The sequence below is a fragment of the Pinus tabuliformis genome, chromosome 1_1, assembly GCF_031772625.1.
Source record: "Pinus tabuliformis cultivar Carrire ecotype Pingquan chromosome 1_1, CPIR1, whole genome shotgun sequence".
Taxonomy (NCBI): domain Eukaryota; kingdom Viridiplantae; phylum Streptophyta; class Pinopsida; order Pinales; family Pinaceae; genus Pinus; species Pinus tabuliformis.
Window position 1 is genome coordinate 558,809,765 of NC_142297.1, and position 14,589 is coordinate 558,824,353.

The 14,589-nt window shown below is 36.6% G+C and overlaps 2 protein-coding genes and 1 long non-coding RNA gene across 3 annotated transcripts; all 3 read right to left on the reverse strand.

Moving 5' to 3' along the window:
- Positions 1-1,279: 1,279 nt before the first annotated feature.
- LOC149214372 (uncharacterized) lies at positions 1,280-2,034 on the reverse strand. The gene is made up of 3 exons (XR_016250914.1): positions 1,951-2,034; positions 1,765-1,857; positions 1,280-1,592 (listed from the first exon to the last, which is right to left on the reverse strand). It is a non-coding gene; the product is annotated as an uncharacterized LOC149214372 (long non-coding RNA).
- Positions 1,950-12,622, reverse strand: LOC149214373 (ran-binding protein 1 homolog c-like). Its single transcript, XM_089392283.1, has 2 exons — positions 12,266-12,622; positions 1,950-2,036 (listed from the first exon to the last, which is right to left on the reverse strand). The coding sequence occupies exons 1-2, from the start codon at positions 12,440-12,442 to the stop codon at positions 2,013-2,015; spliced, it is 201 nt and encodes a 66-aa protein (XP_089248409.1). The 5' UTR covers positions 12,443-12,622; the 3' UTR covers positions 1,950-2,012.
- Positions 2,735-6,742, reverse strand: LOC149214374 (glucan endo-1,3-beta-glucosidase 9-like). The gene is made up of 2 exons (XM_089392282.1): positions 6,268-6,742; positions 2,735-6,155 (listed from the first exon to the last, which is right to left on the reverse strand). The coding sequence occupies exons 1-2, from the start codon at positions 6,615-6,617 to the stop codon at positions 6,122-6,124; spliced, it is 384 nt and encodes a 127-aa protein (XP_089248408.1). The 5' UTR covers positions 6,618-6,742; the 3' UTR covers positions 2,735-6,121.
- Positions 12,623-14,589: the final 1,967 nt, after the last annotated feature.

Consider the following 14,589-nt stretch of genomic DNA (forward strand, 5'->3'; position numbering starts at 1 on the left):
CTCCATTTTTCCCATCTCATTTTGCACCATATTTTGCGTCATTTGTTTCATCCAATTTTGCATCATTTTTAACACCATCTCTTGCATCTAATGTTACATCATTTTGAGCATCCAAATTTGCATTTATATTTGCATCTTATGTTGAGTCATGTGTTGTGTCCACCTTTGCATCTTATTTTGTGTCTAATGGTACATTCAATTTAGAGCCATTTTTTACGTCTACTTTTGTATTTGTTTTTGCACCAAGTTTTGCATCCAATTTTAAGCTATTTTATGCCCCTTTTTGCACCATTTTTTTGTGTCTACTTGTGTCGAATGTTGCACCATTATTTACACCGACTTTTTCATCCAATTTTGCATTTTTTTGGTGTCTAGTTTTACATCGTTTTCACCATCCAAATTCGCATCTTTTTTTGCCTCATTTTGTGTCCACATTTGCATATAATTTTGTGTCTAAGTTCGAGCCTAAATTTGCATGTGATTAGGAATCATTTTTTACATCCAATATGACATCCTTGGTTTCACCTTTTTCAGCCCCATTTTGCATCTTGTTTTATGTCTTTTCTTACATCTTTTTTTTTCCTTTTTTGCACCCAAGTTTGCATCCCAAATTTACACCATTATTTTCATCATCATTTGGCATATTAATTTGTAACGTTTTTTGCTTCTTTTTAACGCTCAACTTTGCATCTTATTTTACATCTAGTTGTTGTCTTTTTTTGCATCTAATTTGGTGCCCATTTATGTGTCCTTGTTTTTGCCCAATTTGATATCATTTTGTATGCCATGTTTTGTTCCCTTCTTTGTGTCAACTATTGCACAATTTTTCACTTCTAATTTAAAACACTTTGTATGTCAATTGTTTGCATTTTGTATTAATTCCTAGTTTAACATCCAATTTTACTTTCAATTTTGCATCCATGGTTACATCCGCATTTGACTTCTTATATAGAGTATATTTTTCTTTACATATATGACCCCCTTTATAGATTCATAATGAAATATATGATAGTTTCTAAATATCATTAAAGCAGATATCACAATTCAAAATCATTTGTAAAGAAATTTAAGAGAAATTGACAACATCCATCCAAAAAAATAACAATGTGTCATTAACAATTTTCAAAACATGTATAAAATAGCAACATAATACTAATAAAATCAGTATTATTTTTAATCAAAACAAGTAAAATTCAAATATGATTAACAAATCAAAATATTTCATGAATATCGTTATTCTACGATAAATTAACAACATACATAAATCAAACTCATCGTATGATTACAAAATCAAAATGTCTCATTGATATAGGGTAAATTCACAACACCCATCTAAACATAGCAATGTCATTCTACACAATAATTTCTTCATAAAAAACAATGCATGTGCATGCCTAGCTACCACCACCAAGATCATCCTCATGATCATCTTGACCATCCTCATTACTCTGATCCACATCATCACCAACACCGCAACTATCATCATCATCTCCTCCTTCACCACCATCATCCCCATCCTCATCCTCATCATCCCCTGATATATGTTGAACATAATTTGGATCATCGTCTTGGCAATCATTACCTATAGCATTCTGACAAAAAAAATCAATATTACATGTTAGTATTAATTACATAACACAACGCATGTTTTTGTTATACAATGTTAACCATAAAATGAGGTAAGATATAATATCTAATAGTACTAAAAAATAAAATGAAAATATGGTTTAAAAGTATATTGGAAATCCAACTAAGATTACATACCATAGAGTCCATCCAAACAACAAATTCAACCCATCTCTTTTGCTGCAGCACCTCCTTTTCCAAATGATTTGGAGGTCTTCCATATTTTAGTTCCTATCAATCAGTAAATAGGGAGAAATTAGATAACAATGACTTTCTTCTAGTACAAAATTTATTAAAAAAATATCACATGTTTAATATACTTACAAAGGTTGTTATCAGTGCTTTTAAACCTTTCTGGCCACTACGATGAGTGACTTTTGTCTTGGTTAACCTCGCCTTGGATGCCTTGTCATTAAACATAAACCAATTCAATTTATTTTCACACAAATACATGTCTAAGATACTTATAAGTATTAATACCTTCTAAATAATGTTTAATGAAAAATTCAATACCTGAATGCTCTCATTGTCGGCTTTTCTTTGTGCATCCAACTTCTCATATGATTTTACAAGTTCTTTCCATACTTTAAAAGGTATGTCAACAGGTCTTTGTTTCAGTCTTTGATCTTGAGGCATTTTTTAAATTTTTCTTGTTTGTTTAAAAATTTTGGTTTAAAAAAATGAACAAGTAATTCACATCAATGGCATGGGGACTCTATGGATATGTGTAAAAAAATGGCTATAAAGAAAACATCCAAAAAACATATGAGCTCTCCCTTTGATGGTCACTTGGAGCATATGGCTGGAAAGGAACAACTCCATTTTCGAAAATCAAGGACAATCCTTTCTCAAAGTCCTTCCTAATATTTGCTCCAAATGTCTTAAAATGAAAAACAAAATTCAAACGTCATCCTTAAACATCTCCCTTAATTATAACGTTGGACCATAAATTCTTCACTTTTATTGTTATCGGCTCTGGAATGAAATATGTGTGCACTAATGAAAAAACATTGAGTTTCATTTTTCATAATCACAAACAATGAAAAAAGAATCACACGTAACTAGCATCATTTTGGAAATTTTATATTTATTAAAAATCTTCAACATGTTTTCCTCCCATATCTCATAAAAAGGTGTGAAATTTTTTATATACTCTCCAATAAGCACTACAACAAAACCAGCGATTTGGAGGTTTTACACTAAGTTTTTCAACATCGAGCTTACTAGGGCTTGCACCACCGTGGTTATTAGTAAGAATCTCATGAGGTTTGCATAGCCATGATTATTAGAATCAAAATAGTAGGATTTGCACTAAAAACAGTTCATAGAGCTTTCCTGTTGGGGAGAAAATCACATGTTCAACTTCTGCAGTGCAGAGCACCGAGAGCTCGTAAGCTTTCTTCAGCAATCCACCTACGTTTCAAAAATGTAGCCTACCTGCTGACAATGTTCTCAATCCTCTTCCTCTGCATCTTTCCCCTCCCTATTCTTGTATGTCCTCTTTCGTTTTTCCCTCCAAACAAACCCTCTCAAATTGAGAAAGCAGAACAACTCACTCGATGAGAATCCGAATCCAATTATCGCTTCTAACAATAACCCAATACGATACCAGAAGTGATTACACAAAATCTGATTGACTCTTCATTTGTTTGGAAAAGAGCCAAGCATATACTTCTGACGAGGGTTTCCGTCTCAAGTCTGGCTCGCAGGACGTCGCTTAGTCAATTGCGAGAAAAGTTTTCCACCTGCCTGTCACATACGGTTTGTCACACTATATATTAAAATAAGGTTGATCATACTAACAATAAGGTTGTATAGTTTAAAAGGAGGGCTCTCCTGACTACATTTGGTTGGTTTATAGAAAAGATTGCTGGAATGTGTAATGTGAATGCTCTGCTAACTGTTTTTTAAGCATTTGGAAGTATTAAAACCCCCTAGGATAATTAATGTAAGACCTGTTAATTAATGTGTAAAGATGGCTATTGTCCTTGGGCTACCTTAGCTGTTCGTGTTTAGTGATCTGTGGTATTATGACTCCTCAAGTCACTATTAAACCATGAGAACCATGCCCAGGCAGACTAGTGTGACATTGTGGATGAGAACCAAAACTAGACTCCTATAACCTCCTTTTTCATCCTTTAAATTGCAGAATTAACTGACTGTTCTAGTAATCGTTCTTGAGCACCTGAAGATGTGCACCCTAAACAATAAGAATAATACCCTGTAACATATGAATAGTCCATCCTGTGCATGTAGGATATGCACATGAGGTCCAATAAAATCACTAACCAGAATACCAGGTGTTATTAAAGCCTCTACAGGTTGATATATATGAATGTTACAGTGTGCAGGAGTATGATTCAATTCCATACGAAAATACAAAACATCTGATAGGATTTCCTTATACCTCATAGGCAAACAACCATTGTCCCTTCTATAGATGAGCAGAATAAGTGCTTGGTTCTCTACACTAAATAAAGACAAAGTATAGTACTTATTGCTGACAAAATAGGATTTAAATCGCGGTTCAATTGCTTGACATTCAGCTGGTCACAGAATTGTAGAGTGCATAATCATAAGTGATGTTGCGAGCCAGTAGAAGTGCTCTCCTACAAAAGCCTGATCTAGCATATCTCTTACCTTTATTTAGTTGGGATCAGCAAGGTAGTTTTGGGCTAGCATACTGATTTTCACATGAGTTAGTTGAGGCCAACAAGAAGACCTAAACCTGGTTAGGTACAGCTAGGTGATTTCTGTTGTAAAACTGTTTGTAATTTGTGACACTGAGAGAGGTATGCTCCCGTAACTGTGCTCCCTTATCATATCATTAGCCCTGCTTGGGTGTAACAGTCATGTAGGAATGTCTACGGCTGGGAGGTGAATCCATCCTTTGGCAACTTGTTTGACAGCCCTTGTCTTTTAAATGATAGGTATTGCGGTCCGGAGCCCATTTTGCATGCTGCTATGTAATTTATATTATGGTTAGAGATGAACTATATCAATGTGCTTAATCATTTGAGATGTTATAACTGGAATGTAATAGTTGATTTACGCTTCTTATATTCTTTCACGGTTACTAGTCTAGAATTGCATTACTGTTCACGTAATTATTAAGTTGGAACTTGGCACCAAAGCTGCTTATGAGAGCTAAGATTTAGGTCTGTGTGCCAGTTGGGCTGCCAGACCTAGTTAAGTGAATTTGGTTCTGTTATGAAAGCGAAGTTTTCATGAGCCCATTGTGATCTGGTTTTGAGAGTGCATTAGAGTTTGTCTATGTGAGAATCATTAGAAAGTTGTATGTGTATGTGTGTGAGAGCTCAATACGTTATAGAAGAAAGCGACAACTAGTGACTAAGACTTTAGTTGGTGTACGTCAGTCCAGACTGTTGGGTCGTAACCCTTCATAGTCACATGATCCAGAATGTTGGATCAACACGTTATATGTTGTCAGTCATTGTACCCAATGTGCTCAACCAATGAAGTCTATAAAACAAACACCTCAAAATGGCTGACCATAGCATCTGTCTGATTATGACATTCACCCTATATTTTGATCAAAAAATTAGGATGCCTTCTATATCGAGCACAGTGTTGAAAAAATTGGCATCGGCAAAAAATCGGCAGAGGGTACAGAAAATATCTTCTCGGAAACATCGGCAAAAAAAATTGGCAAAAATTGGAAAACTGCGGCTCGGATGGTACCGATGAAAAACCAATGATACCAATTTCATATCCCATGACGTTATTCAAGTTTCGATTGGACTCATGTAACAAATATGGGTGTTCCTGACAATCAGAGAACCTAGGGCTGCATGGCCTTGGCAAGCTCAAGATTAGCATGACATCTCCCCCTAAACACAGGGATAAGCGAAGGATGACCTTCTAATTGTTGGTTGGCAAAATGATCCAGCAGCAGTAGATGCACCGAATAAAATTGTGTCTATAAATGTTAAAATCCATATACTGCAGCAACTACTTGTAACAAATTAACGTCATCAAATAAGGAAGATATTAGGCCATAGAGCAGCATCATTGAAATTGTAACACCACCCAACAGCCCAACATGGTCTCAATGGGTGACGCAGATATATAATCTCCTTAAACTATGGATTCTAACTACATCATAGAGGAAGTTATTAGTTTGGTGCAAAAATCGGTAGGGGTCATCAACTCGGAAAGCTCAGGAGAAAATTAGCAAAAACTGGGAAATCATAAACTCGGAAAACCCAGGATAAATCAAAGAGTTTTGCAACTCAGTGAAAAGTTAAAACATTGTACTGTATGCCAATAGACCAACATGATATGAATGCTGGATATATATACAGTTTACCTCAAAGAACTAAGGAATATAATGACAGAGAAGCCAGATCACCAAATAACTTACGTTCCCCAAATTTCCACTCAAATCAAGAACTTATACAGCATGAAAATAACCTAGTTTAAACTTTGACCTTTGTATTGAGGTCTTGAGATTCTATGAACTATTTTATTAGCTTCAGTAACTCGTTGAGCTTCTCAGATGTAAGTACCTGCTGGAGAGAGCTGTTCTTAGTTATAGTGTAGTGGACTATCAGATTTCCAAAACTACTAATAAAATAGAGCTGGTACAGACACATGGAAAGCCAAAATATAAGGATGTACCTGATATTGACTCCTCCATTGAAAGCATAGCGTACGACATTGTCACGAACCCACATGTCAGTAGCTTCAGAAGATGAACTGAGAGTTTCCAGCAAGTCATTAGTAATGCCGACCATGACTTGAATATCAGAGCCGATCAGAGCCTCCAAGACCTTGGGATCTGCATCAAAGAGCTTCACTTTCATAATGTGATTGGCTTGTAGCAGCTTCACAACAATAGAGGGAGCCAGTCTTTGTGATGACAGAATTCCCCAGTTCACACCAATGTCACCCAACACACCAAAGCTGGATGCCCAGATTATCCATGTGAATGATACCAGTGTTCTTGCATTGTAATAAAACATCTTCATATGCTCTGTATGCCACAATGTCAATGTGCAAACTGCATTTCATGTTGTCTGTGAGGAAGACAGGGTATATGCTATAGCGTAAGATGTTTGGAGAGACCCACATTGCTGTGAATATCAGGTATGATATCCCCATCTGAAAAACTGACCCACAAGCTTCCATTGGGACTTGGGCATGGTTCACTGTGACCCACAGTAAGCATAGTTTTATTACGTTCTATGATTGAAGGTGAAACTTTACAAACTTCCATGGGATCTGGAAATAGTTTTAAAAATGACACACTAACCATAGATTTATTATTTTTTAACTGTATGATTTAAGGTGATACTTTACACGAGGAACTACATCTGTTCATCAATTTGTAAAGAAGCATGGCCTACAATTCAATTGCTCTAAGCCTATCACTTCTTCAAAGACATTGAAAAAAGACATTGAAAAAAGGATGGCCTATAGTTCAACAAAATATAAAAAGACTCATCAAAATACAAAACCCCCAAGGATAACAAATAAACCATCAAATGCATCCCCGAAACAATCTTCATCGGCAGCCTATCAACATAGGAAAACAATTATTACAGACCATAATGAGATCAAAAAACAAAAATCGGGATAAAAAATCTAGAAATGTTATTATATAATTTATTAAGCGGTTTTGGAGGGATCTGAGTTGTGAAATATTAATTTGAACTTTACCCAATAAGGCTAAGGTCGTGATTTTTGAGTTCTATGTCTTAATCAAAAGGTCAAACGATAAATACTAGCCGTTGCAAAGGACCGTTAGAGTTCATATTCAAATCTCGATCTACATTTCCACCTCTTTTTCCTGGGCTCTGTTTTTTTTCTCCTTTTTAATTAAAAATTCCATTCTCAGGGTAAATGACTTGTATTCCTCTAACACTTGTGACAGAAATGAAATTACAACAAGATGCTTCCACCCAACAGTCCGAGCTCGCAGATTGCAAAACCTTAAACCAGAAAGACACCTCACAGCAATGCGTTTGTCTACCAAAGAAGTCTGCCATGGGCCAACAAGAGCAGAGCTCGGACGTTACAGAGAGAATTGAAGAAGAAACCGTGGGGAAGAGTCCTGAGATTGTGGAAGTTACAGAGGGCGAGGACGAGGTTGTTGAGAAAACAGAGGTTTCAGAAGTGATCGATCTTCAAACAAGGGGCAATGAGAATATCAGAGGAGGAGGAGCAGCAAGAGGATTTATGAGTGCCCGCGCTGTGCTTTTGAATGAGTCTCGAGAGAATATTCTTAGCCCTGGCTTTAGGTCGGTGGCTGCAATGGCCGGATGGGACGATGAGGCACTCTTATTGGCGAGTTTCGAAGAAGGGTCCTCCTCTCTGGGAAATTTGAACTTGGAATCTCTGGTTGTCGAGGATTCGCCTGTTAGGGAATCACGGCAAAGGAAGCGAGAGGCCCGAACCCCTGCTCTGGCTAAAACACCAGCAAGCGCTGGAAGAAGGTAATGATGAGCAGCTCTCTATTGATTTTAATTTTGAAAGAGTTAATCCCAGGGCTTAAAAAGTAGTTATGTTGCTTATTAAACATCATGTTTTTAAAAAAAATGGTTTGCACACCTTCACCTGACACCCTACCATTGGATGAAGGCGTGTATTTATGTAGATAAATGCACATGGTTGCTTGGGTGGTCCACCCTCTCCTAGGTTAAGGTGTGCATTTGAGTACAAAACTTCACACTATGTCTTGAGAGTTCTGCGCCTGTTCCTCATTGAGATGAGGCTAGAAGGCCTCATTGAGATGAGTCTAAAAGGGTAGGTTTCCCATGTATCATCATGGGTATGTCTTTGGATATCTTGGTCTTTGCTAAGCCTTAAATTTCTTAACTTATGCTAGATTATAAGTTGTAGTTTCCAGCAGGGGTTTACAGTGAAAACCACTTCAATGACTCCCACTACATATCCTTTTGCTGCTAAAAAAATCATTTGTCATGGTTGAATGTCTCCAAATTTCCTTTAGAGCAGTCCCGGTGATCATTTTATTTTGTAGTATGAAATTGATGTTGGTGCTGATAAATTCAACTTTGGTTCTTTTTTTCAAGCACCGAAGGGCAAGGAGGCAAAGTAAAGATATTGATCCCATCGACCTGCATCGTGTTGGAGCTCTCAGCCTGGAGGATGATCCATTCTCTCAAAGCAATGAACCTAATCCAGTCTCTCAAACAAATGAACCTAATCCTATTCTTCAGGAACAACTTGTGCAAGGTAAACATTTGATTTTGAACTCTCTAAGTTGAGGGCTCTAACATTAAGTCATGCTTAGTAAGTATTCATGTTCTCACTGGGGTTTGGGAGATTTGCACCAATATCTTATGAGTTTCCGGTCACCACTGTTTATAGATTTTTCATTTCATTACTCCAAGCCAAACTTTTCATAACAATACAAAATTAAATCAAGTAGTTGTTTTCTTTTTTCCTTTTTAATTGCATCTTATATTCATTACTAAACAGTGGGAAATACACCAGAATCATGCATCATTCCTAAAGCTTAGGTCTATAGATTCTACCCCATGGTAAATAGCAAAGTTAACCTCGATCTTAAGAGAATGTGCGTATTTTCCCAAAATTCTCATTTTGGCAGAATATATATACTTATGAAAATCCTCATTCTGGCAGAAAACAGTGTGGTCAAATCTGATTTAAAAACTGCAATCTCATCGAAGTGAAAGGAATTGGCATCCTCATCAAATGTGGTACAACATCGCCCTTTCCACATAAAGGAAAAGGCTTTTCAATCTTATGGCATTCCAGATTCTTCTTCTATACTGTCAGACCATCCACCCTTGCCAAGAATATCCCCTTTCCAATGAAAGAGATCAACAAAAAGTTTTGTGAACTGAGCAACGATCCAATCCCAAAAGGCTCAGGCAACTTTGCATGCCCAACACAGAGATTTAATTGCCTCCTATGCTATGACAAAATTACACAATAGTCATTCATTAGGCCTTAGTTATGTAATCAACATTTCAACAATTGGCTGTTATATAGCACCAAACAATCCAGCACTCTAATCTTGAAGGAAGATAAGGATTCCAGTTATTTTGAGACTGCTCAAGTGACTTGTTTTCCTCGTTTTTTGATGGAGTGGCGAATTGCCCTATGTCTTTTTATCAAGATATTTATACCTCAAGCCTTGTCAGTATTCCAGCAACCAAGTAGTTTTGATGTAGCATATTTCCCCACATCTTATGACCAATACATTGACACATCAAGCTAGGGACTAAGGAGACTTCCACCAAAGGCTTAACTGTTTATAGGCTTGATCTTCCCATATCAATCCAGGGACAAATGACTTGCACCAAAAGTTCGACTGTTTATAGGTTTTAAGTCCATTCTTTGCGTTATGAGCAATCTTTGGCTTTTGGAGAGTTTGAATCCAACACTCTAAGGAGAAAATAACAACTTAAGCTATTGGGCTGCATAGATATTGGGCTGCTAAAACCTAGGACTTCCCCAATACCTCCATACGATGCAGAGTACTGTCACTGGAAAACTGATATACGATGGTATAGGTATTTTTACTTGCTCAATACCTCCACAAAATGCACAGTTCTGCCACTTTAGAGTCTATCACAAGGGAGCTTTGCAATTTTTTGTCCAAAATTGAGTTCAAATATTTATGTACAACACAAGCATGTACTGCAAGGCCATAAGCATTGAAGATAAGAAGAAACTTGTTTTAATGTTTGGTTAATCTTTGACTGATATAGAACTTTGGCCTTGACAGGGAATGCGATACCAGATGAGTCTTCTACAGATGCTACAGCACATAATGAGAAAAAGAATAGTCCTTTAAAGCTACAAGGCGACAGTCCCAAAATTAAACCTAGGCCAGCTAAAAGCAAGGAAAGATCTCCTAGACCTGCCGAATCTAGTCCATATGGAAGTGAGAAGGGACTTTCCAAACCTAGTTGTTTGGAGCAATTGAAAGAAGAGCTTTCTTGTGCGGTAATTTAACTATGATTATTGTTATGTAATAACTACATATGGAACTTTTTTGATAGAAAGCTATAGTTGAGGTGAAAAGGGAGTGCTGTACTTGTTTTGTTATTCAACGAAAAGGAGTTTCATAACTCAATTGTGTACCTTAGTCTGGGATAATGGTACATTTGTTTTCAGAACCGGTATGAATTCTTTCTTTTATGCTTACTGTCATTGATAAGAATCCATCTTCTTGCAGGTCTGTCTTGATATCTGTTTCGAACCCTCCTCCACATCTTGTGACCATAGGTAATTTTTTACTGCTAAAAAAACTCCAGCAGTCCCACCATGCAAGAAAATTTCTACTAAACTGTGTAAATTTATCTCTATTGAATTGTGTATATTAGAGCTGCTCTCAAATTTGTCTACCGAAACTTCTATGCAGTTTCTGTAAGATGTGCTTGCAATATGCAATCGAGAAATGTGGTCCACGGTGCCCTAAATGCCGCCAGCAATTGAGGTCAGTCCAGGAAAAATTGAAGCTTGAGCAAATTTTATATTGTCAGCCATAAAGACTTTGAGACTTTTATATAGCAATTGCAAATCTTGAGTTTGGTTCATATTTATATAGGGAAGTTTACCACAAACCACTCCCCTGCCAATTGAAGCCCACAAGGGTTTAGAATTTCAAATCATGACGTATTTTTAGTGTATCTAAAATATTGGTTGTCATTGCAGGGGGGACTTTCAGAATTGTCAGATCAACACTGTACTTTGGAACACAGTTCAGCTTCTCTTCCCTAAAGAAGTTGCTGGGAAGATTAAGGAAAAGAATGAGAAAGAAGCAGCCTCGAAGCATCGACAAAAGAAAGAAAACTCAAACTCCTATATCAGTCAAGCTAACAGAGGGGCTAGGAACAATGGTGTCAGTTGGCAAGGTCACTCAACTCGGTCTATTGGACTGGCAAGGCCCACATCTTATGAAAACTTCAGGAGAGCCTTCCAATCTTCAGCAGAAGATACCCAAATAAGGCATATTTTAGTTCCAAGCGATGAAGAAATAGGACAGGAAGTAACCATTGTTGCAAATCTACAACAAGGAACGATGGGAACAAATGAACGAGCAGTTAGAAGGAAAGAGAGGCGTGGAAGAAATAACTATAAAGACATTGAAAAAAGGATGGCCTATAGTTCAGCAAAATATAAAAAGACTCGTCAAAATACAAAACCCCCAATGATAACAAATAAACCATCAAATGCATCCCCGAAAAAATCTTCATCGGCAGCCTATCAACATAGGAAAACAATTATTACAGACCATAATGAGATCAAAAAATGCTGATCAAAATATCTTTGGGACATCAAAACAACAAGAAACTCACAAAATACACAGAAAAGCAAAACCCTAATTACCCGATAAAACAAACCATAGCCCGCTAAATGCATCTACCATAGAGTTTCTTCAGCACCCCATTGAAATGACAAATCCGATCATCATCAACATGCGAACAAAACATCGAGAACCCGATAAAAACAGATCTTACTAAAAAGGAGAAAAATTAGAAGTAAATAACTGCCCAAATGCATCTTCCTTATAGTCAAGGTCCCATTTATGTGCACAGGAAAAGGGCCACCGAAGAGGCCATGAAAACAACTTTCAACTGAGAAAACAAAATCATGAAATAGCCATGGATTAAGAAATTTACATGTCAAGAAGGACATCCTCCTCTTCTTCACTCGTGGTGACAGTAACCTCCTCAAGCTTAATAATGGGTGCAACCTGAGCTCCAGTGTCCTCTTCCTTTCCGGCATCATCCTCGTTCTCTCTCGAATCGTCATCTACTGCCCGTGTAAGAACAGGATCCTCCTGAGTTCCAGCCATCCCAATACCATATAGTGCACAGAGGGAGGGCTCGAATGAAATCGATGGATCCAAAATATGCCAGAAACTCGCCCAATATCAGACACGAATGCGAAACCCTGAGGATTTTGGACAAAGGATTTAACTGTGCAAAAATGCTTCGAAGGCAAAGGGCAAAGAGGTCGACGGAGAGAAAACACTCTATATAAGTGTTTTTGAGGTCGATGGAGAGAAAACACTCTATATAAGGGTTTTGAAGAGGGAAGGCCGGTAGCTGTTAAAGATTGAGAGTAAAAGTAGCATCGTTAAAGATAATATAATAAATTATTACAGGGATGGTTGGGGGGTTTCAAAGGGAGAGAAGGCCATGGAATAACCCCTAAATCATCTCCAACATGAGAGGCCTACTTCATTCATGTTGTCATGTTGGGATCAGAGGTTGTTGTGCATTTTTTATTTTCGAAATTTTGAACTCTTTCCTCGGTGATATATTATTGTGTTTATTGTAATAATAATGGGATGGGGTTGAGGGGTTTGTAAATGAGATAAATATGGAAAAGTAATTAGAAATATTGGTTTTAAATTATTATAATAAGTATTGTTGTGGTTGATCCATGATAAGTTGTAGGGTAGTTGGTTTGTATGGGGTTTAGTTGTTACGAGGTCTTAAGTTCAAATGTCATGGGGAGGGGTTGAGAATGGAAGTCATTTTGGGGGCATCAAAACTATTCTAAGGGGCATCTTCCACTGAGCTTTACACAATCCTCGATGTTGAGGATGAAAATAATATGAATATGCCAAGCTCACTCTACAGCCTAGTATGGTTACAGCCATGTTTGTCCATCATTCCAAGGGGCATCTTCCACTGAGCTTTACACAATCCTCAATGTTGAGGATGAAAATAATATGAATATGCCAAGCACACTCTACAGCCTAGTATGGTTACAGCGATGTTTGTCCATCATCAAAGTTGAAATTTTGCTAGTGTCGGCCAAAATAAATTTAAAAAAAAAAATATTTAAAAAAAAAAAATACAAAACATTTAAATAATGTTTGCTCATAAAAAATAATTGCCAATGAAGAAATTGGATCCCTCTCCGCTCATATTATATCTATATTTAAGATGGGTCTATGCTAGTGGATAACACAAAAATCACAAAGTGAAGAAGAGTTTAAATCAAGTCAAAGCAAAACTTTGGGACTAGCGCAATTCATCTAACTTCTATTGAAATGCGGTATTTATACGTGTAATGTGATATATATATATATATATATATATATATATATATATATATATATATATATATATATATATATATATATATATATATATATATATATAGTGTAATTGCTATTATGTTGTTAAATGGTTGTTTAATTAATGTTGGTTATTCGATGGCAAGATGGTTTTGTAACTCTTAATGATGTAATTGTTCATCTTCTTGGTTGTAGTGTGCCATGTTGTTGACATACAAATATTGTAATGGAGCCAAAAGAAAATGACAGTAAAGCATAGTTGGAAGTTATAAGTTTATCCTCCTGGAAAAGCAAAATTGTGGAGTTAAAGAACCACTTCTAGGAAATCAATTTCCATCACATCCATAGGGAGCTAAAAACAACTGTAGATTCTCTCTAAAAAAGAATTATTTGTCTGGAGACAGGTTACATATATTATGATGAATTAGTTGGCAACCCAGTTCAAAGTTCTCATTCGATGCCCATATACTAATATGGATCAGCTTTAAGTCAAATTTTCAATTAGTTATCAACTAGCTTACTATAAATTTCAAGTGAGTCTACATTCAACTTTCAATTAGCCTCAAATACAATGTCTTTCTTTTTCTCTTGACAGGGGCCTCTTCATGGTTGTATAATACACTTTCGGGAATTTTTTGTTACAGGCTGGTGTCATTTCTAGTCACTGTCTTCATTTTTCTCATAGTAGGGCCCTCTTCGTGGTTGTATAATACACTTTCTACAATTTTTGGTTGCATGCTATTGTCATTTCTAGTCAGTCTTATAATTTGCAGAAGAAAAAAAAATTGTAAAACCCTGGTTTTACAACAACTTCTTTTTCTCTTCTTCTGGGTCGTGATGCCTTGTCTTCTGGCAACCCATTGTAATGACAGAAGTTACAATCTTTTTGTCAATGTTTGTGCTTTTTTTCT

Bases quoted from the DNA above. Each gene is read 5' to 3' on its own strand.
- LOC149214373 (XM_089392283.1), bottom strand. From the start codon at position 12,442: ATGGCTGGAACTCAGGAGGATCCTGTTCTTACACGGGCAGTAGATGAC. The intron at 2,037-12,265 runs TAAATTTCTTAA...TTATGTTTAATG, and splicing joins AGGATGTCCTTCTTGACATG to ACAAGGCATCCAAGGCGAGG.
- LOC149214374 (XM_089392282.1), bottom strand. From the start codon at position 6,617: ATGAAGATGTTTTATTACAATGCAAGAACACTGGTATCATTCACATGG. The intron at 6,156-6,267 runs GTACATCCTTAT...TCTCTCCAGCAG, and splicing joins AATGGAGGAGTCAATATCAG to GTACTTACATCTGAGAAGCT.